Source organism: Narcine bancroftii, chromosome 11 (assembly GCF_036971445.1).
Source record: "Narcine bancroftii isolate sNarBan1 chromosome 11, sNarBan1.hap1, whole genome shotgun sequence".
Classification (NCBI taxonomy): Eukaryota; Metazoa; Chordata; class Chondrichthyes; order Torpediniformes; family Narcinidae; genus Narcine; species Narcine bancroftii.
Window position 1 is genome coordinate 67969967 of NC_091479.1, and position 20762 is coordinate 67990728.

The following is a 20762-nucleotide window of genomic DNA, read 5'->3' on the forward strand; positions in this document are numbered from 1 at the left end:
AATACACAAGAAATTCCACTGAGTCCATTCTTTTCATTTCCTTTTCCTTCCATTAACTTAGGTAGTGATTGTCCCCGGTAGGTTTTTGCTATTGTGTTTCATGTAAGGCTCCCATATTTGTTCGAATATTTCACTATTATTTCTTAAACTATATGTTATTTTTTCTAATGGAATACATTTATTCATTTCTATATACCATTGTTGTATTTTCAAATTATCTTCCAATTTCCAGGTTGACATAATACATTTTTTTGCTACGGCTAGGGCTATCTTAACAAATCTTTTTTGTGCATCCTCCAAATCAATTCCAAATTCTTTGTTTTTTATGTTACTTAGGAGGAAGATCTCTGGATTCTTTGGTATATTGTTTTCTGTTATTTTATTTAGTATCTGATTTAGATCTTCCCAAAATTTTTCTACTTTCTCACATGTCCAGATTGCATGAATTGTTGTTCCCATTTCTTTTTTTTCTTTTTTTGAGTCTTGATGTTCACTGGAACAGGCTCAGATTATTTAGGCATGGGTGTATCTATTGACAAATGTACCCTACCAGTATAAGCTTTGAAAAAAATGTAAATTGTATAAAACAGAAAAGTTTAAGTTCATCAAAGTAAGTATGTACCTGACATCACAGATTCTTTTTCCTGTGGGCCATGCAGAATTTCTATTTATTGGGAGTGTAAGCTATACTAAAGAAAAAAAATCATACACAAAAGAGAAAAATGTAAACAAATTGGGCAAATAGAGAAAAAGAATAAATATTCAGTAACGTGCAAAGTAAGAGTCTTTAAATGAATCTCTCATTGAATGTTGTTTAGGGGTCTGATGGTGAAGGTGTAGCAATTGTTCCTGAACCTGGTGGTATGAGTCTTGTGGCACCTAGACCTCTTTCCTGATAGCAATAGCCAGAACAGAATGTGAGCAGAACAGGTGGTGTAAATCCTTGATGACTGCTGCTGGTCTCCAATGGCAGCATTCCACGCAGGTTCTTTCAAAGGTGGAGAGATTTTTGCCTGTGATGTACTGAGCTGTGTCCACTACCTTTCATTGCAGGACTTTCAGCTCAGAGGTATTGGTACCCCCATAGCAGGTTCTGATGCAGCCGATCAGCACATTTTCTACTACACATCTAAGGAAATTTGCCAAGATTTCTGATATCATACTGAGCCTCCACAAACTCCTGCAGAAGTATATGATTTGAAGCGCTTTCTTCACAACAACATTAGTATGTTGGGTCCAGGGAAGGTCCTCCGAGATGGTGACTCCCAGGAGTTTACATTTGTTCACCCTTTCCATCTCTGATCCCCCAATCACTGGAACACACATATCTGGTTTTCCCTTCCTAAAGTCTACAAAAATTTCCTTGGTTTTGGTGACATTGAGGTGTTATTTGTACACCATTCAGTCAAATTTTCAATCTCCCTCCTGTATGTTGACTCATTGCCCCTTTTTACACAGCCCCCTACTGTCATTGATTTATCCCAGATGTATTTTGTTCAAGAATTTGATCTGGCAATTGCATTCAAATTATAGTTGTATTTGGTCTTTGAAGATAATTTGGCTCTCTCTCAGCTGACCATGATAGAGTTTTTCTCCAAACATATTTATGGGATGCTTCATGACACATTGTCAGCAATGGAGCATTAGATAATACTCCTATTTCATGGCCTAAAGATTCAAGGGTTTGACTCCAGGGAGTTGTGTGAAAATGTCCAGACTACCAGAAAAATTCAAGTTTAAGTGCAGTCTTTGAAAAGGAAGGTTAAACCAGTGCTGTGTCTCTTCTCTCTATAAAAAGTTGCATGGAATTAGTATGAAAATAAAAGAGGAACATTTGTTTTTTGTGTGAAAATACATTGTCAGGGCATTATCACATCCCTACTGAAGGATGCTGCACTTTGGTTTTATTGCCAAGAGGCACCATATAAAGTGGAGATTTCCTTGCTTCTCAGCAGAGTGTTTGGATTTGTTAAGCAAAGTTAATTGGAGCGAAATTGTTAAGGTTTATAAAACTTTTCTCATTCCCTTATTTATCCTGTCTTTTTTTTCCCCCTAATCTTTTTTTCAGTTTGCTAATTCTTTCACGAATCTATGAAAACCACCCAATTTCCCAGGATGACGTATCATCCATAGGAACACCGTCCTGCTCAGGAATATATCCTTTGGTCCCACCCTCAGACTCCACAGGGTAAGTCTTTTTCAGGATGCTCACTTGCTCTCTGATGTACTTCCTTCCTTTCTTTAATCTGTAGCTCTTCACTGCATCGTGCCTTGGCCGGCACAGTGGCAAAGGCAGATGGTACTGCTGTATCGCTGCCCCAGTAACCTGGGTTTAATCCTGACTTGTATGGAGTTTGCATGTTCTTCCTGTGACCATGTGGGTTTCTCATCAGCACCTCTAGTTTCTTCCTACAGCTCAAACCTATGGTAGATTAATTGGCTGCTGTAAATTGCCACTTTGCATAGGTGTGTGGCTGGAACATCAAAATGGTAGCAGACAGGGTAGGTTATCTGGATGGAGGCTGGAGAAAAGGATTGAGAGAATTGCTCTAATAGGTGTCCTGAATGGCCTCCTTTGTTGTAAGAAAATACAGTGAAATCTCCCTTCTCCGGATTCAAGCAACTGGTGAAAAAGAAATCATGGAAAATAAATAGGTTTTAAAAAAAAGAAAGTTTAAAATTGGCACCCCTAGTGGTCAGTTTGCCAATCTCACCACACACAATTTCAAGTAACTGGAAAATTCAGTTATCCAGCATCTACCAATCCCCCAAGGTGCCAGATACCAGGGAGGGGGTTACTGTATAAAATAAATGATAGCAACACAGTGATTGGTCCTGAGGATGTTAGCACTGATGTCCACTTACTCCTAATACTATCATTCACAGTAGGCTATGTGGTTGACTGAAGAGAAAGGCTAGACTGCAGCAAGATATGAATGGCCTGATTAGAAAATAGATGGGTAGAAAAAGAATGAATGAATAATGATAATCGGTCAGGTAGTGACTGACTGCACCCTTGAGGTGCAACAAGACAAAGAGCATTCAGAAGTGTGGGCTGTCAGAGGGGTGACTGTCCACAGATTCCTAAAGGTTATGAGCTAGGTCGACAAGGTGTTTTAAAGTATTTGGGATGCTTTGCTTAGGTAGTACAAGAGAAAGGGATTATGATACTACTGAGGCCAAATCAGACTCTGTTAATTAAAAGCATATTTAGATTTTTAAAAAGATATTCTATCAGATGTACAATTTTAAATCAAAATTAATAGCTCACTGGGTTGATGGTAATATTGGGTTAGATTGGCTCAAAAACAATAGTATTAATAAATGGGCAATTTCGGATGGACATTTCTCTCTCGAGGATCGACACTAGGGACCAGCTATTTGCTATCTTTTGTATACTTGTTTTTAAGTTTATTACCAAAAGTGGCAAGGATTTTGTAGAAGAAGAAAGGCAGAAGAGGTCACAAGGGGTGAAACTGAAGGGAAGAGACGGGTTGCGTAATCGAGAATTGTTCTACAGTTACCCTACCTCAGCTGTCCTGCACCTTTTTATTTTTTAAAATTTAGACATACAGCACGATTGCAGGCCCTTCCAGCATACAAGCCCAGCTACCCAAATAGCCCAATTAAGTTTTGAAAGGTGGGAGGAAATCCATGCAAACATGGGAAGAATATACAAACTCCTTACAGACAACGCGGGATTCAAAGTCTGATCACTGGCACTGTAATAACGTTGTGCTCACCCTACACTAACCATGCTGCCTTCATCCTCCCCAACCTTGCTCCATTTTTTCTCATGTCATTTTCCACCCTGTCTCCCAACTTCATTACCATTCACCCCTCCTCAGCCCACCTATAACCTTCTCATCTGTAGTTCACTCACTACCCTTTTTTATTATACTGACTGCTTTCCCTCTCTCCCCTCAGTCTAGATTCAGGGTCTTAACCTGGAGGAGGGCTGAATGGTAATGAAGTTGGGAGACAGGGTGGAAAATGACATGAGAAAAAATGGAGCAAGGTTGGGGAGGATGAAGGCAGCATGGTTAGTGTAGGGTGAGCACAATGCTATTACAGTGCCAGTGATCAGACTTTGAATCCCGCGTTGTCTGTAAGGAGTTTGTATATTCTTCCCATGTTTGCATGGATTTCCTCCCACCTGTCAACAATACCTTTCCAACCCCACCCCCCGAGTCTCCCCACACCCCATAGATGCTGCTGTCCTGCTGACTTCCTCTAGCAGTTGATTTCTTGTACTGTACTATAAGCAATGTCTACTCTTTCCACAGGCAAAATAGTTTGCTGTTCATGAACTATTTTTTAAGCAATGCACACAGCATTAAATTATATATAGGTGTACTGTACTGGCTCCAGGATTCATTCGGCACAGACTAGAAGGACCAAACAGCCTGTTTTCTGTGCTGTAGTGTTCTATGGTTCTATAACCTTGGTCGATACTTTGTAACAGACACTTTCCATGATTGAATTCTCTTGCAATCCAGCATAGCATTTTTGTTAAAATGTTGCCTGTGGGACTGTATTCCTGCTTGGGATAGAAAGAGAAGGGAAATGGACATCTGACCTGCTGTTTAGAACATGATTGAAATGGATATTTTTCTGTTTACAGGTCCCTTTCTCACCCCGTCGCATCCCCAACAAAATCAATTCCAATTCCACAGCCTTTCAGACCTGGGGAAGAAGACCAACGAAATCAGTTTGGGCAGAGGGACAGATCATCCTCCGCACCAAACGTACATCTGAATACAATCGAACAGGTCAATATTGATGTAAGTATCTTTCACTTCAACTTGATGTGTGCCACTGAGTACAGTATTCTATTGTAATGACTGCTCAGTGCTGCCATATATTAGGTCAGAAGAACTGAAGCTGAAACATTGGAGCCTGTATCTGAAATGTGTTGGCATGGTAATACAGGTACGCGCCCCTTAATGTCCACAGTATGTTCTGTGAAATTGGGCATTATGCGATGTGGATGTTGTACAAACACCGTATTACATACTTATTAAAGTTATATGGGATACTGTGGTGTACCTGTAAATTTTTTATTTGCAAGTAGGAATCAGTGTGGACACCGACGCTGGGCTGTGGGCAGAGAGCAGAGTAGTGGGTCCACGGGGCTGTGGACACAGAGTGGGGCAGTGGGATCAGTGTGGGGACCAACATGGGCCTGTGGGCACAGAGAGGGGCAGTGGGATCAGTGTGGGGACCAACACGGGCCTGTGGGTACAGAGAGGGGCAGTGGGATCAATGTGGGGACCAACACGGGGATGTGGGGAGAGTACAGGGCAGTGTGATCAGTGTGGAGAGAGAGTGGGGCAGCGAGATAACTCCTTTATCCCAGCTCTGTATTCACAGAGCCACACCCCCTCTCCCATTCAATTCTTACCTTTCCTCTCTCCTGGCCTCCTCTCCATATCCAATGAACATCTTCTGTCTGCTGGTCTGTTCTCCTCCCACTGCCCATTCTTCCCTTATTCCCAGCCTTTTAATTCGGGCATCTGCCTGCTTTTTTAAAATTCATACCCTGAAGACTGGCTCAGGTCTGAAATGTCGGCTTTAAAATCTTTCCCTCCAATGGATCGGTGAGACCTGCTGAGTTTCTCCAGCAATGCTATGTTTTTACTACAATCACAGTGACTGATGACTTTAGTGTTTCACTTGTAGCAGTGCAAGTCAATATGATGGGGGACCTAATCTTTGATCCTTGCCTTCCAGGGTCTGATCCGAGACCAGGATCTACAGCGCAATGATGGAGGTAAGAGAATGTGGTGTGAAAATCTCATAAAAGTTTACAGATGCCCTCTGTCCCTCTGTATCTCCTTCTAAACAAGCTATCTTGTTCCTTGCATGAATTTTGTGCTTCTCAAAATGAGGAGGCAGACATGGGCTATTTGAACATTTCCCAATTTAGACATTGAAGTTAATGTAAAACTCTTGAATAAATTTGACAATTTATGCTGTGCACTGCTACATTTGAGCAGTTTTGCATACGAGCCAAAACGCCAATGGACAGGGGGAAGAGAAACCTTAACCCTCAGAATGACCTAGATTTAGAATAGATTTTCCATTCTAATGCCACTGAACTCCCGTGAAACCAGCAGGAATAACAAATTGTAATTGAAAATAATTCTACTGATAATTTCAGGGGGAATAATGAAAACATTAAAAGATGTGCATTGATCCTATTATAAGCATGGAGCTCCTTTGCAGCAAAGCATATTATGCACTAATTGATATTTTGCCACTTTGAACTGAGCATCACTCAGGAGTAGTCCATTTGGAAACAGCTACATTGTTTATCCAGTTATTTTGTTCCCCAGGTGATTTATGAATGGGAGCTTGACCATAAGTGATTAAGTGGGACTGGTGCATGTACTGTATATGTAAGAATTTTAGTCTCTGCTCTTTCACCAGAAATAATTGCTGATGGACATGCACTGTACGAAACTAGGGAAGATCTCCCAGCAGAAATCCTACAGTTTAAAAAAAAATCTCCAATAGGAAGGAACCCTGTTCACAGGTTTTTTTTTCCTGTTCCTTTACTCCTTTTCTTTTCTCTTCCCACAGGCCCCTTGACGCAGCCGGTCAGGTGCCTCAGGAAGTACCGCTCCCGGACTCCCAGCCCTTTGTTGCAATCTTACCCCAATGACATTGTCTTTGATTTTGAGCCTGGTCCCGTATTCAGAGGTACTCGGGCACCTCTCCTCGCATTCCAACCTCTGCACGTTTCACCAACCCCATCCCCCAGACAAAGTTACATCACACTACACCAAATCTCTCACCACTGCTTCTTCACCTGAGATTCACGACCACTCCACGGATCCAGGAACTTTCGAGCAGGTAGTTTGATCAGAAGCAGTATTGGGCTGAAACCCTGTAAGTAAAAGGCTCCCCTGAAGTAAAGTCGGCTGCAAACATGGTTTACTGGAACCAGCAGGTGGATGCCCCAACAAATGGACAAACATTTGCATTGGCTGCCAGGGCTGTTGAATTTGGTGTATTTCTCCTCTTCACATTCTATTATCTTTATGTAAATACACAAAAGAACAACCCATCACTGGAAAGACTGCATTTTGGTGAGCTTGTAGATTGTATTAAAGGGACATGAATGTAAGGCACGATTAAACAAGAAATATCATGTGTCAGTAGTGGTCTCAGAACTTCTGAGTCCAGTTTTCATCTGGACCTGCTGTGGTATGACTACAGCAGATTGGGAGTGTGATTCTAGAAAACACGGGATGAGACTGTGATATGATGCGAGAGAACAGCCCTTACACAGGCATTAATAATTCAAGTGGCCTCTTGTATTTGAGTAACAAGTGGCCTTTAGCTTCCATCTTTAAGTTCTTTCTTGCAAGCAGATGCACAACATTAAATGCTGGTAAAGATTTGAGGTTGCTATGATAGAAATCAAACATAATGATCCAATGTTAACCATGCATGGGAGAAATATGTACGAAGATCATTTTAAAATTATTTAATTACAATTTTAATTATAAAGTACAATAAAGTGGCCATGTCAGAAGGGGAAAATGGTGTTTTAGATCCATTTAATCCAATTATGAAAGTGAACTGTATATGTTAAATAATTAAATTTTTGTGCACAGGCCACAAATTCCTATGCTGCTCATTTGTCTTTGTTAACCCTAATAGGTAATTGAATATATTCAGGGAAGAATTCAACCTGTTGACCAGCAAACAAATCCCTCGAGGCCTATAAAATTCAAGGTGGATAGGGTTTTGACCTGATAGAACCTAGAATAGAATTGTTTTGCCACATGCATCTTCTGTGGATAATGGAAATCAGAAATGAAGACAGAAAATGCTGGGTCACAGGTCAGGTAACACTTGTGGAAAGGGAAACACCTTTTGGATAAGAAAGCAGGTTAGAGATGATTTACACTCCATGTGGTGCCTGACAGGAGCATTTTCTTTCTTCAGGGATTTTGTTTAGAGATTGCGTTGAATTAATTAGTTTCTTTTAACAGTAAATGAAAAGCAAAAACCATAAATGCTGGAAATCTGTGGAAAGAGAAACAAATTAATGTTTCAGGTCAAAGACTAAACCTGTCTCCTTCTGACCTCTTCCCTTTCCACCATCCAATGTTGCAAATAGTATTTCCAGGTGAAGTAGCAATTCACTTGCATTTCTAGTGTACTGCATTTGATGTTCAGAATGGGGTCTTCTCTTTGTTGGATATCCAGATACAGGATGGTTGTCTTTCTTGAGTAATATCTTTGTTATGTCTGCTTTACCTTCAGTCCTTCATCCCATTCACACTCTGATCTACCTGTGGGCAATTGCATTGTTATGCAAGGCCGAGCATCTGCTCTCTGGGCACATTATAACCTCTGCATTGCATTAAATTCTACAACTTCAGGTTACTTGCTTTGCCGTCTGTACCAGGAGGCCACATCATCTATCTGTGACTTTTGGATCAGTTTTCGTCTCTCCATTAGCACAGCCAGACCTGCTGGATATATCCTGCATTTCAAAGACCTTGCATTCCTCTGTCTGTGTTCTCATTCTCTAACTGCCTTCATTTTGTGGCTTTTGTCAACAACATTCCTACTCACTGCTGTCTCCACTAATCAGGTCTCCATTAACCAGGTGACCTAGTCTACTGCTTAGCCCAGAGCAACCCTGTTCTCACCTAACCAGACATATTCCCCTCGAGGTCCTATTCTCAAGGTCCTGTCCGTGCCTCCCCAGGACTTTGCAACGTGAAACTCTGATGCTTTCTCCTTATTCCATTTATTTTTTGAATATTTTATTTAGCAATTTTTAAACCACAACATTAAATACATTTTTTCAATAAAGAACTTTCAAAAATTATAGATGTGGTATACAAAATCCCATCCCCTCCCTCCCTCCCCCCACCCTAAACCCCAAAAAAAGAAAAAGGAGGAAAAAAGAAAATAGAAGAGAGAAAAACTGGAGAATGTCAAGAGGATAAACTATTCATTGTAAAGTTTTTAATATTAGAATGATGCTGGAGATTACCAAGAGATGTTATTCCATTTCTGACCAAGATCTTTGTCCTAAAACATTAACTCTACTTTTTCTACAGACTTGATGGGTGTTTCCAGTATTACAGTATTAATTTATTTTCATATCAACTTACATTTATATAATGTCATCATTGTAATTGAATGATACGTAATTAACCATGTACAGAGTAGACTTAACATTTAAAGGTGCAACAGTTAATCAAGAAAGAAAATGGGAAGTTATTCTTCTTTGCGAGAGGGATTGAATTTAAAAGCAGGGAGATTCTGCTGGACCTCTACAAGGTTGCCTTGAGTATTGTGTGCAGTTCTGGTCTCCTCATTTGAGGAAGGATATACTGGCCTTGGAGGCAGTGCAGAGGAAGTTCATCAGGTTGATTCTGGAGATGAGGGAGTTAGCCTATAAAGAAAGATTGTTGTTTGGGACTACACTTGCTGGAGTTTAGAAAAATGAGAGGGGATATTATAGAAACAAAATTATGAAAAGAATGGATAAGATAGAAGCAGGAAATTTGTTTTCACCGGTACTCCAGGAAGGCTATCAATAAGATTGAAAGGGTGCAGAGAAGATTTTCTAGAATTTGCCACGTCTTCAGGAGTTGAGTTACACGGAAAGATTAAGTGGGTTAGGAGTTTATTCCTTGGAGCAAAGAAGAATGAGGGGAGGTTTTGATCGAGGTTTACAAGATTATGAGAACTATAGATAGAGTGAATGCGAATAGGCTTTTTCCACTTAGTTTGGGGGAGATAAATACGAGAGGTCATAATTTTAAGATGAAGGGGGAGAGGTTTGGGTGAACATTAGGGGGAGGTTTTTCCACTCAGGGTGCAGTGGGAGTGTGGAATGAGCTGCCAACTGATGTGAATACAGGCTTGATCTTGTGTTTTAAGAGTAAATTGGATAGGTACATGGATGTGAGAGGATTGGAGGGTTATGGAATGGGATTAGGTCAGTGGGACTAGGGAGATGATGGTTGGCACGCACTAGAAGGGTTGCATGGCCTGTTTTTCTGTGCTGTATTATTCTATGGTAGCTGAGACTAGAACCAAGGGACATAGATTCAAGATTTAGGAGTGTAGATTTAAGACTGAGATGAGGCGAAACTAAGAGAAGTGCATCTGCAGAGCTCCCTGATTAAATATAAAATAAATTTGGATCCTTACAACAGTGAAATCCCCAAACTATTGCATACTGTTCATAATCAGAAAATGTGTGAAACTAAAATACGAACTGGACTTTCAAACTAGTAGATCAGATTGGTAAGATACTGAGTGATTTTTAACTTACTGAAGCAGGGAACACAGACTGCAGCAAACTGCAGAGCAGATCACTGTAGATAGGCTGGATGCCATCGAAAGCGCAGTTGTAGAAGACAAGCATGGCAAGTGGACCGACTTCAGAGTTAGACTGAGAGTTAAGTCCTTCAGACTCGTGCTCCTGATGATCTTACTCACAAATATAAGATCGCTGCAGAGGAAAATGGATCACACAAGGCTACATCTGATTCAGAAAGAACTGCAGGGCTGCTGTGCTCTGGTAATTACAGAAACGTGGCTTCAGGACTCCACTCTAGATTCAGCCAGCCAGCTTAATGGCCTTATCTCATTCAGGACATTCAGGAACGCTGCTGCTTCTGGCAAGATTTGAGGAGGGGGACTGTGCATTTACACCTGTGAGAACCGGTGCACAAATCTCTCTGTTGTAAAGACCTTCTGCTCAGCAGAGATGGAGTCATTGTAATTGGTGAAATGCAATTGCTTCTACCTGCCCAGGAAATTCAAGGCCATGCTGATTGCTGCAGTTTGCGCTCTACCTTTAGCTAATGAGGGTGACATCATGAAGGAGCTTTACGGTTCTATCTGCAAAGCCCAGACATCCCAACCTGATGGTGATATGATTGTAGCTGGTGACTTCAATCACACCAAACTGAAAACAGCATGTCAACTTCACCACCAGAGGAGAGAACACCCTGGATCAGGTGTAAACCCATGTCCCTGGTGTATACAAGGCTGCCCCTTGCCCTCACCTTAGATACTTGGATCACATATCCATCCTGCATACAGACCACTGGGAAAATGAACTAAGCAATTCACATGGAGATCAGGATGTGACCAGAGGGAGGAGGGGCACAGCAGCACCGCAGGACTGCTTTGAGACCATAGACTGGAGCTGTTTCAGGGAAGCGGCCATCTACAATGGTCATGTAAACATTGAGGAGTACATGAGCTCAGTGAATAGCTACATCAGCAAGTGCATTGACTCACTGAGGATGTCACTGAGATCAATGCTTCATAACCAAGGCTAATCAGAAACCATGGTTGAATGTGGAGGTCCGGGCACTTCTCAGTGCTTGTGATGTTGCATTCAGGACAGGAGACAAGATGACACCAAGATCAGCCAGTGCTGAACTCGCCTGTGCAAATCAGTAGACAAAGCATGAGTAATCACAGAAGATCTTCAGACAGCTGGCGCCACCAGCGACTCGAGGCGCATGTGGCAAGGAATCAAGACCATAACCGATCACAAGACAACCTTGCAAGTTAAAGAAAACTATGCCTCCCATCTGGACAGACTGAATGTTTCAATGAATAGAACAGGCTGATGATGAAGAAAGCTCCATATCCCCTTGTGAGGTGAGAAGAACCCCATCCAAGGTGAACCCACACAAGGCAGCGGGACCAGACAATGTACTTGGTTGGGTACTGAGGACTGCGCAGACCAAATGTTGGAGGTCCTTACTGACATGTTCAACGTCACAGCAGCAGTCCATCATCCCCACAGGTTTCAAGGCAGCCGCCATCATCCCGGGACTAAAGAGGGCGACAGTAACAGGACTCAATGACTATTGCCCCATAGTACTGACCTTCACCATTATGAAAAGCGACTACCCTCTGGTGATGGAATGCATCAAATCACACCTCCCAGAAACACTGGACCCATTTCAATTTGCCTATAGACGAAACCATTCCACTGACGAAGCTATAGCCTTGTTCCTCCACTCTGTCCTGACCCACCTGGAGAACAACACCTCATACGCCAGACTGCTGTTCTTTGACTTCACCTTGTCGTTTAATAAAATTATTCCCCAGAGGCTGGTGGAGAAGCTGCCCTCACTGGAACTCAACACTCTCTCTAACTTAATTCCAGACTTAATACTGGAAAGTCAAGTCAAGTTTATTGCCATCTGATTATACAAGTTCAACCTGACAAAACAGCGTTCTCTGTTCCTCAGTGCAAAAGTATGCAGATGCACAACCAGGCATAACATGCATACATATGCAAGACAAGTATTGTATCTATAAAAATAAATATTGTTTTGTACATTTGAGAGTCTCGGATTGTTAGTGTGAGCAGTTCTTTTGGTTGTTCAGCATTCTCATTCCCCATGGGAAGAAGCTGTTTCTCAGCCTGCTGATGCTGGCTCTAATACTCCTGTTTTGCTCTCTCTGACGGGAGCAGCTGAAAGATGCTGTGTGCAGGGTGGAAGAGGCCCTCTTCAGACAATGATCCTGGTAGATCACGTCGATGGTGGGGGGAGAGGGAGTCTCCAGTGATCCTCTCTGCCACTCTTGTGGTCCTGTGGGTTGACCTCCGATCCATTTCTCTGCAGCAACTGCGATACAGCTGATCAAAATGCTCTCGATAGAGTTATTGTTGAAGGTTGACGTAATGGTGGCTGGTAGCCTTGCCTGCTTCACTCTTCTGAGGAAGTGCAGTCACTGTTGCGCCTTCCTGACAAGTGAGGAGATGTTGAGTGTCCACAATAGGTCACTAGTTAAGTGAACCCCAAGGAACTTGGTGTTCTCCACTCTCTTTACTACAGAGTTGTTGATGCGTAGTGGAGGGTGGTTGTCCCTGGTCCTCCTGAAGTCTTCGATCATTCCCTTCGTCTTGTCCACATTGACACAGGTTGTTCCTCTCGCATCATTTCACAAGATTTTCCATCTTTTCTCTATAGTGCGACTCGTTGTTGCTGATGAGGTCGACTACTGTTGTGTCTGGCAGTGCAGTTGTGGGTTAGTAGTGTGAACAGGAGCAGGCTGAACACACAGCCCTGAGGTGCGCCAGTCCTCAGTGTGACAGTGCTTGATATTCTGCTACTGACCCAAACCACAGACTGACTGGGTCTGTAGTGGAACATTGAGCGCAAGTGTATATTTTTTTCTTAAAAATTAAATAAAATATAATTAAAAAAAAAACAAATAAAAACCATAAGAACAGCAGAGAGGATCACTAGGGTCTCCCTCTCTCCCCTCCCCCCATCAACATGATCTATCGGGATCATTGTCTGAAGAGGGCGCACAAAATCGTTGAGGACCCCGACCGCTCCATGCACAGCTACTCCCAATGGAAAAGAGATACAGAGCCAGAATTACCAGGCTGAGAAATAACTTCTCAGCTGAGTGACTGAATGAACTGCTCATAGTCTTAGACACCTTCATTTAGCAAAGATATGTCAATGCCCAAACTCCTTCCCAATAATGAAACTGGATAAATATGTGACTCTGTAATAAAGAAAACAGATTTGTTACAATTGAAGTTTCAGGAGGTGTCATAATGGAGGAAAAAGATGCAGAGAGAATAAGGGAGAAAACACCACATTTGTGATCTTGAAAGCTGAAGGAACAGCTGCCAGTAACTGGCTCAAGAACTGGTACAAGTGGAAGGGGAAAACTGAGCTCTTAAGTTTTGTAGCACTGAAGGAGGTTGCAGAGATGGTGGATAATGAGGTTGTGTAAACATTCATACAAGAGTTTGTTTGTAAGTATTTGGGGATCTCTGAGTCAGTGAGTTGATTCGGTATAGGGGCAAGAGGCGAATGAGGCTGACCACAAGCCAGGATTAGAACGGCACATTTTTTGACATATTTTGGGGGCAAGAGCGGAAGTGTGGAATGTGTGCCTGCCATGAGGGTATTGTGATGTTTGAATCTGGAATGATGGAGAACTTCAGTAGAATTTGCTATGAGGAAGGAGTGTAGATGTAACATCTCAAAGGCTTGAACCCCCTTGGGGGCAGAGATAACACTCACAAGCATCATCTCTTTAGATAATGATATAGTAAGCACACAAGTCAGAGTTGGAAGTTTGTTTCATCTATTTCAAACTAATCCCTGCATCCCATAAGATTCATCCAACACAAAATTGACCCTCACTGAGCCTCCATTTGCAACAGTTCAAACCCTTCAGCTGACATTTGCCCAGACCTTCTGCCTTAAATGCTGACCATATTGCATCAACATCTCTTTTTAAGAAACTTACAACAAAGGATGCCATTTGGTCACTCTGTTCCATGATGTCTCTCAAGGCAGCAATCCCATAGACTCTTTTCCCCCTCCTTTCCAAGTATTTCTACAACTTTCTCTTCTCATCAACATCCCTCTAATTCCTTTGAAAAATTACTTTCAATAACTACAGCAGCAATCAACTTAACCTCGCATCTTTGGATTATGTGAGGAAACAAAACCATCTGGGTCATGGAGAAAACGTAAGCTCCACGCAGACAGCAACTAAGTTCAGGATTTAACCTATTTCCATGAACTACAGCACCATCAAGTTACCATCAATCTCCAGCTAAGCTTTACCCAGACCTGCTTGTGTCTGCCCCATTAGCAAAAATGTTGGTCTGTGGTATAGGTTACTACACTAAAGGTTCTGTAGTAGTAAGTGTAGCTACCAGAAGGTTCTTAATGCTGGTTATGTTCCTGGAGATGTCTTTTCCAATTAGATGCAGCGAACTTTGATATAATCCAGATGTTAGTTCATTTCAAACACACCATTGGAGTTAAGAGCCCATTACATTATTAATCGTAAGGTATTTTAGATTTTTTTTTGTGCTATTATTAATTTTATCAGATTTTTTTTCCCTTTTTCGGGTCAAAAGGATCTTGATTTTTAGATTTGGCTGAGGAGATAGACATGAACTGGATGGGCCAAATGACAGGCTTCTGAGCTGCATACCTTTAAGGATGTTGGCTGGTTTGGTGTTCCAGCTGAGTAACAACAGACTGCTTCTTTAAGAGTGCCCTTATTCAGCAAAATTCCTTCTGCCCTAGTCTCATGCACTGAAATGAAGTCCCATGTAACATTTGGCAACTTCAGCAGGAGGTTTTTGAGCGCCAGCATCCTCAATCATTTGAAACTAGAAAGAAATCAGAGATGCTCTTTACGTGATGAGGGAGGTGTAGGATTGGCAGATCATTGTTATGATACTTTGTGGACGTACTTGGGGGTGAGGATCATATTCGGTTTTTGAGGCTCGCAAACAAAATACTGCTTCTGGTCAACACCTGGCTTCTTCGTCCAACACATTACTGCACTGTTTTATAATTTAGAATCACTCCTTAAGTTCACTGAAAGAGACTGTATGCCTTCTCTCTGTGTTATCAACCATCCAATTAACACTCTGTGATGCCTTTTTTGTTAAAAACAATTCTTCAATTTATTGATTAAAAATCATTTTGAAGAAGAATTATCTTTAGCAAGAATTCAGAAACTACTTCCATTGACCACCTAAACCAGATTGAAAGGTCTACAGTTTCTATTATGTGCTGTTCTTGCATTCTATACTTTGCTTTCGGGGGCAGGGAAGAAATATTCTTTCCATCAAGATTACTTTTCTTCCACTGCCCATTCCCCAAATGTATTAAAGAACAAGTTATTAGTGAGGGTCCTCTGAGAATACCATGTTTAGGGAGAAAACAAACAGAGTAATATGCTTAACTCGTTAAAACCAATCTGCTTACTTTAATTAATATAGGTGAAAAAAGTATAGAAAGTTGATGAATGCACCATTGGGTTATTGTCAGATAGTTTGCAGACTTGCACAGAGGTGCGGAAACCTCGAGACATACGCACAGTACCCAAGGTGGTCAGTCTTGTGGGCTTGCAGGCCTGTGATTTCTGACTCTTGTGGTATAATTTTCACCTTGCTGGGATACAATTCCATAGTGTTAACTTCCTTCATCATAGAATTCCTTGAGCGATGCCTGCTGTTTGGTAATGGTTACATAGGAACTCATTGCTTGGGTGCAGTTCCATAGATGCTGGGAATGGTGGGGAGCTATTTCATGGGTGCTGGTTGTTGGACACTGTTCCACGGGTGCAGGTGGTTGACGGGACATAGCTCTACAGGCACAGGTGGTTGGTTGGGTACATTTGAAGGATTGCTAATCTCCAGGAGATGAACATGCGTGTTCTCTAAAATTGTATTTTAAGCTGTGGGAGACTAAAAATTTCTTGTAATCTATCAACCAAGTCCAGGAAGAATACGGCATACTTGTTCCTCCAGATCTGAATGATCTGTCTCAGCTAGATAGTGAAATAAACAAGCCACAGCTGGGTGTGGAGCCTCAGTATTGCAGTCCTGTTGAAAAGTGAGTTTGTGTATTGTAAAAGCTACTTTAGCACCCAAGGCCTCGGTTAAGTCATCCTAAAATTTGTACTTGCTGATCTGTCATCGTTTTAAAAGTAGTCTTATAGTATGATGAGGCTGATAGGCCCAGCAACTCCGTTGCCTTGCTTTGTTCTAATCTTAAGTTTACATAAAGGTTTGAAGAACTGAACCTAGTAACAGATTGCCACTACTCAATAACAGAGTTAGTCTGGTACTAATTATGTTGCTGCACAGTGAGCTCACAGCAAAAGAACCAAAAAAATTCCAGTTAACAGCTATAACTTCACACTTCTCTCTTTCCCTTCTTCTCTAGCTCAATCACTGATATGACATTAGTTATGTGCATGGTCACCCCATTTTTTGGGAGCCACATTGGCTGCAAGGTCATTCACCGGTTCGTACCCTGCATGGTCTGTCAAGATTATAGCTTAGCTCATTGCCTTTTAAGGATCGCTGGTTGCTGTGTGGTATGAATTGTTTTCACTATCATCTGTTGATTCCACTGGACCTGTTCCCATTATAATTTCTATTTAAAAAAAAACGCAAACAGGGTCAACATCAGGGCTTTCTGCCACCCCACCTGCATCGCTGCCTGGATCTCTGACCAGTGTCAAAACATGGCAGAAGTCTCCAGGCACACAGCCTCGAGAAAGGAAGTCCTCATCGTCCGAAGACCGGAATAAGATGGTGAGCTCATGCCGATGGTTGCAAGAGTGACGCGAGTCTGGGGATGCAGTACTGGGCGCACGACATAATCCAGGGGATGAATCGGGGCTGAAGGTCTGCGAGCTTCCCTCATTGAGACGAGGAGAATTCTGCCAGAGTTCTCACTCTTGGCATCCTAAGCACTTCATTTTTAAATGACTAGCCCCTGATCTTGCATCCGTGTTCCCTCTTTTGAAACCTACAAATGGAAATATATAATCATTTATTGCGTCATGCCCTCTTGTGGGGGGGGGGGGGGGTCTTGTATGTTCAATAACATCACTCTCATCCTTCTAAACTCCAGTTTATACAGATCTAGCCTTTTAGTTGTTTGTGATAGAACCCTCTCAGCCCAGGAATTGCCCTAACGAATCTCATCAAAACACCCTCCAGTGCTTACGAGACGCATATAGATAGGGTGGACAGCCAGCACCTTTTGCCCAGGGTGACAGGAACAAATACCGGAAGACGTCTGTATAAGGTGAGGGGAGGAAAATTTAGGGGTTAAGCATTGTCCTCGTGGGTATTTCAGTAAAGGAGGTGTCTTCAGACTTCTGAAGCTTCTCTTTAACTTTTGATTAAGCACATCCATATATATAAAAACTGTTAGATTAGTTCTGGAACATTTTATTTCCACAAATCTGTGGTTTGAATTGTTTCTTCCTGTTTCTCAATGCATCATCTGCAATTGAAATGGTACAGCGCAGAACTGATCCTTTGTCCCAACTCTTCCATGATAATGGGCTAGTCCTATTTGCCTGCATTTGGTCCTTCCCATTCATATCTGTTCAAGTATCTTTTGAATGTTGTAGTTGTACCTTGGGCAGATACAGACCATCCTCTCAGTGAAAATTTTGCCTCGGGTCCCTCTTAAAATCTCTCCCCTTTTTCCTTAGTTCGAGAATCATCTATCCTGGGGAAGAAAAAAACTGGGCATTCACTTTATGCTTCTCGTGATTTTGAATACCTCCATAAAATCACTCCTACTACGCTTCAGGGAATAAAAACCCAGCCTCACAAACGTCTCCCTATAACTCAAGCCAACAGTGCCAGTAAGATCCTGGTGAATCTCCTCTGCACCCTTTCCAACTTATTTACATCCTTCCTATATCTGGGTGATCTGAAGTAACAATTTGAGGGAAAAACCTTTTTTGACAACATTGCAAAACAAGTTGGGATTTATGATTGGCTTTAGCAAGCTACGTCATTACAGGTACTGGTTCTTGCTGGGGTATACAGCAACTGCCCAAAGATAATTACCATATATTCCTATGTAATAGTTGACCCTTTTTTTACCCAATTATCACTTGTTTTCCATATGACCTATGTAAAAGTCAACCCCCCCACCTTATTTTTGGCTCCTCCCCCTCCCTCCACCCATCCAAGTTCCCGTTGCCTTGACAGTAGATCCTTGCCCCTGTCACCTGCCCACCAGAGCTCCCAACGCCCTGGCCACAGACTCTCCTAGGCCACGGCCGCCCACCCATCTGAGCCACGATCGCAAACCCTCATTCAGCATCCCGCCCAACCGCACTTCCGACACTCAGAACGTGACTTTGCTAACCGGTCCCAGCCATCTGACCTCGCAAACTATGACCTGTGTAAAAGTTCCCCCCCCACCCCAAATTTGACCCCAAAAAATTGATCCAAAAAACTCGACTATCACACAGTACTATTATATAGTACCTCTGCTATTAGAATAAGTGGCTCCTATTTTGCAGGGGAGGAATCCATCTTAGCTCCAGGTAGTTTGCAGTTTACAGCACAATATTAAGTATAGTTTTATGGGGACAAATAATAGCCAATGCTTACTATAAATTATATAATCGATGCATTTTATAAATTAAAACTCGACTTCAGATACTTTGGATGCAAACTTGTAGCTCACAAGAAGAATACAGTACACAGGAAACCAGTGTCAATGTAATTCTATTGATTACAGTATCCAGGTTATTGGATGCAGGAATTATTCATCAGTCCCCGGAAAGAAATAGGGGAACGTATTACGGTACTCCCTCTATCCTTCTCCCCATTTAGTAAGGCTGATCAGATAATTGTCCCATCCACACTTTCTTGCCTGTTTCATGAACTTCATTGCAGTATAAGACTTCAGTCTTGAATATATTTGATTTCTTCACTCCTCCTTCACTAATGAAGTCTCTGATCTTGTTGCAGTAAAATACCAAGCCTGTCACCTTTTCAGTCTAACATCTTCCTTTTGACCTAACCAGATTTTGTCTGCCTGACCATTATGTCACCTTGCCTATTTCCATGAGAATCTCTTGTGAGCATGGAATGCGAAGGTTCCTCCTCCCTGTGTGTTAAGTAAAGGTGCCTAAGCTGAAATGGCCTTAGCTGGGGTTGGATAATGAGGTCTAATCAGTTGTGCCTATTTGGCCACAAGGCCTTTTGCCTTGGAAATTACAATGTGCTGCACTGTTCTAAGACTGATGTCACTCTATGATAGAGGTGGACTGTTTAATGTGGCATGATTATGAGTGGAAGAAAATTGGTGTGAATGGAACGTTCAGAATAACTATTTAATACTTCAATGCAAATGTTGAAAGTGAGTTTTATAATCTTCTGTTCTTTGTAGAAGACTATAGGCCGAAGAGACTCCAGTGATGACTGGGAGATATCAAATGGACAGATCACACAGGGCCAGAGGATAGGATCGGGCTCATTTGGAACAGTATATAAAGGAAAGTGGCATGGTACGTAATATGGAGCAATGAAACAGCTGCCTTTGAGGGGACTATTATTAAAGAGAATCTGGGCTGCAAATTAATATATCGGGCATCTCAATGATCCAAAGCATGTGCAGAAATGCTTTAGAAGTTATCAGTGTATAGTGTTCTACATCTCTGAGTATGATCATTTGTATAAATCTGCTGAGTTTTACAGATGGGTGTGGTTATTCTCTTGGTGTAAAAATAACAATTTTTAAATTGTAATTTTTGTAAACTAGCCTTAAAATCAAAGGCATGGAAAACTGCAGAATGAAAATTACTGCTCAGTGCATTGAAAACTCTTGTTCTGTCAAATCTTGCTATATGGGGCTAACATTGAGAGTGTGTCCTTTGGAAAACCTTGTTTTGCATTACATTTGCTAGTCAGGTCTGTTTATGACATTTAGTAGCCTTCAGTTCTGCCGGTTTTGATATCATGATGGAGGGAGTGAGTGTGATGGACTTCCAGATCGTTAATTATTTCCAGAAACAGTTTTTTTATTTAGCAGATTGGAATGCGTGAATGTGGTAAATATTCAGCATCAGCTTTTGTAGTGCATTGTAAATTCAATATGTAGCTTTACCTTTAGTCAGCTGCTATCTTCTTTCCACTGTCTTAGAAAAATGAGTGGCTGCAACCTTATGCTTCTCCAGAATCAGTTCTTGCAACATCACCTCACCTTTGGATTTCCCCATCCATTATTCCCAAGACTACAGCAGCAAAATCTAAAACTCTGCTGAGAGGAAAGCAGAATTTGCTCTCTTTATCTCGCCACCCATCCGAGCTCCCTTTGCCTTGACAGCAGATCCTTGCTCCTGTCACCTGCCCACCAGAGCTCCCGACGCCCTGGCCACAGACTCTCTTAGGCCACAGTCGTCCATCCATCTGAGCCACGATCGCAGAC

General features: G+C 41.9%; 1 protein-coding gene across 2 annotated transcripts in view; it reads left to right on the forward strand.

Annotated features, from left to right (window-relative positions):
• Positions 1 to 20762, forward strand: part of braf (B-Raf proto-oncogene, serine/threonine kinase) — a 138198-nt gene that overhangs the window by 86780 nt on the left and 30656 nt on the right. Inside the window, exons 7-12 of one of the 2 annotated variants that reach the window (XM_069903216.1) lie at positions 2069 to 2188; positions 4625 to 4784; positions 5734 to 5773; positions 6586 to 6705; positions 16974 to 17110; positions 19725 to 19842. In XM_069903216.1, coding sequence (XP_069759317.1) covers positions 2069 to 2188; positions 4625 to 4784; positions 5734 to 5773; positions 6586 to 6705; positions 16974 to 17110; positions 19725 to 19842 — 695 coding nt within the window. The remainder of the gene's footprint in view (positions 1 to 2068; positions 2189 to 4624; positions 4785 to 5733; positions 5774 to 6585; positions 6706 to 16973; positions 17111 to 19724; positions 19843 to 20762) is intronic. The other variant, XM_069903217.1, reaches the window with a different exon arrangement.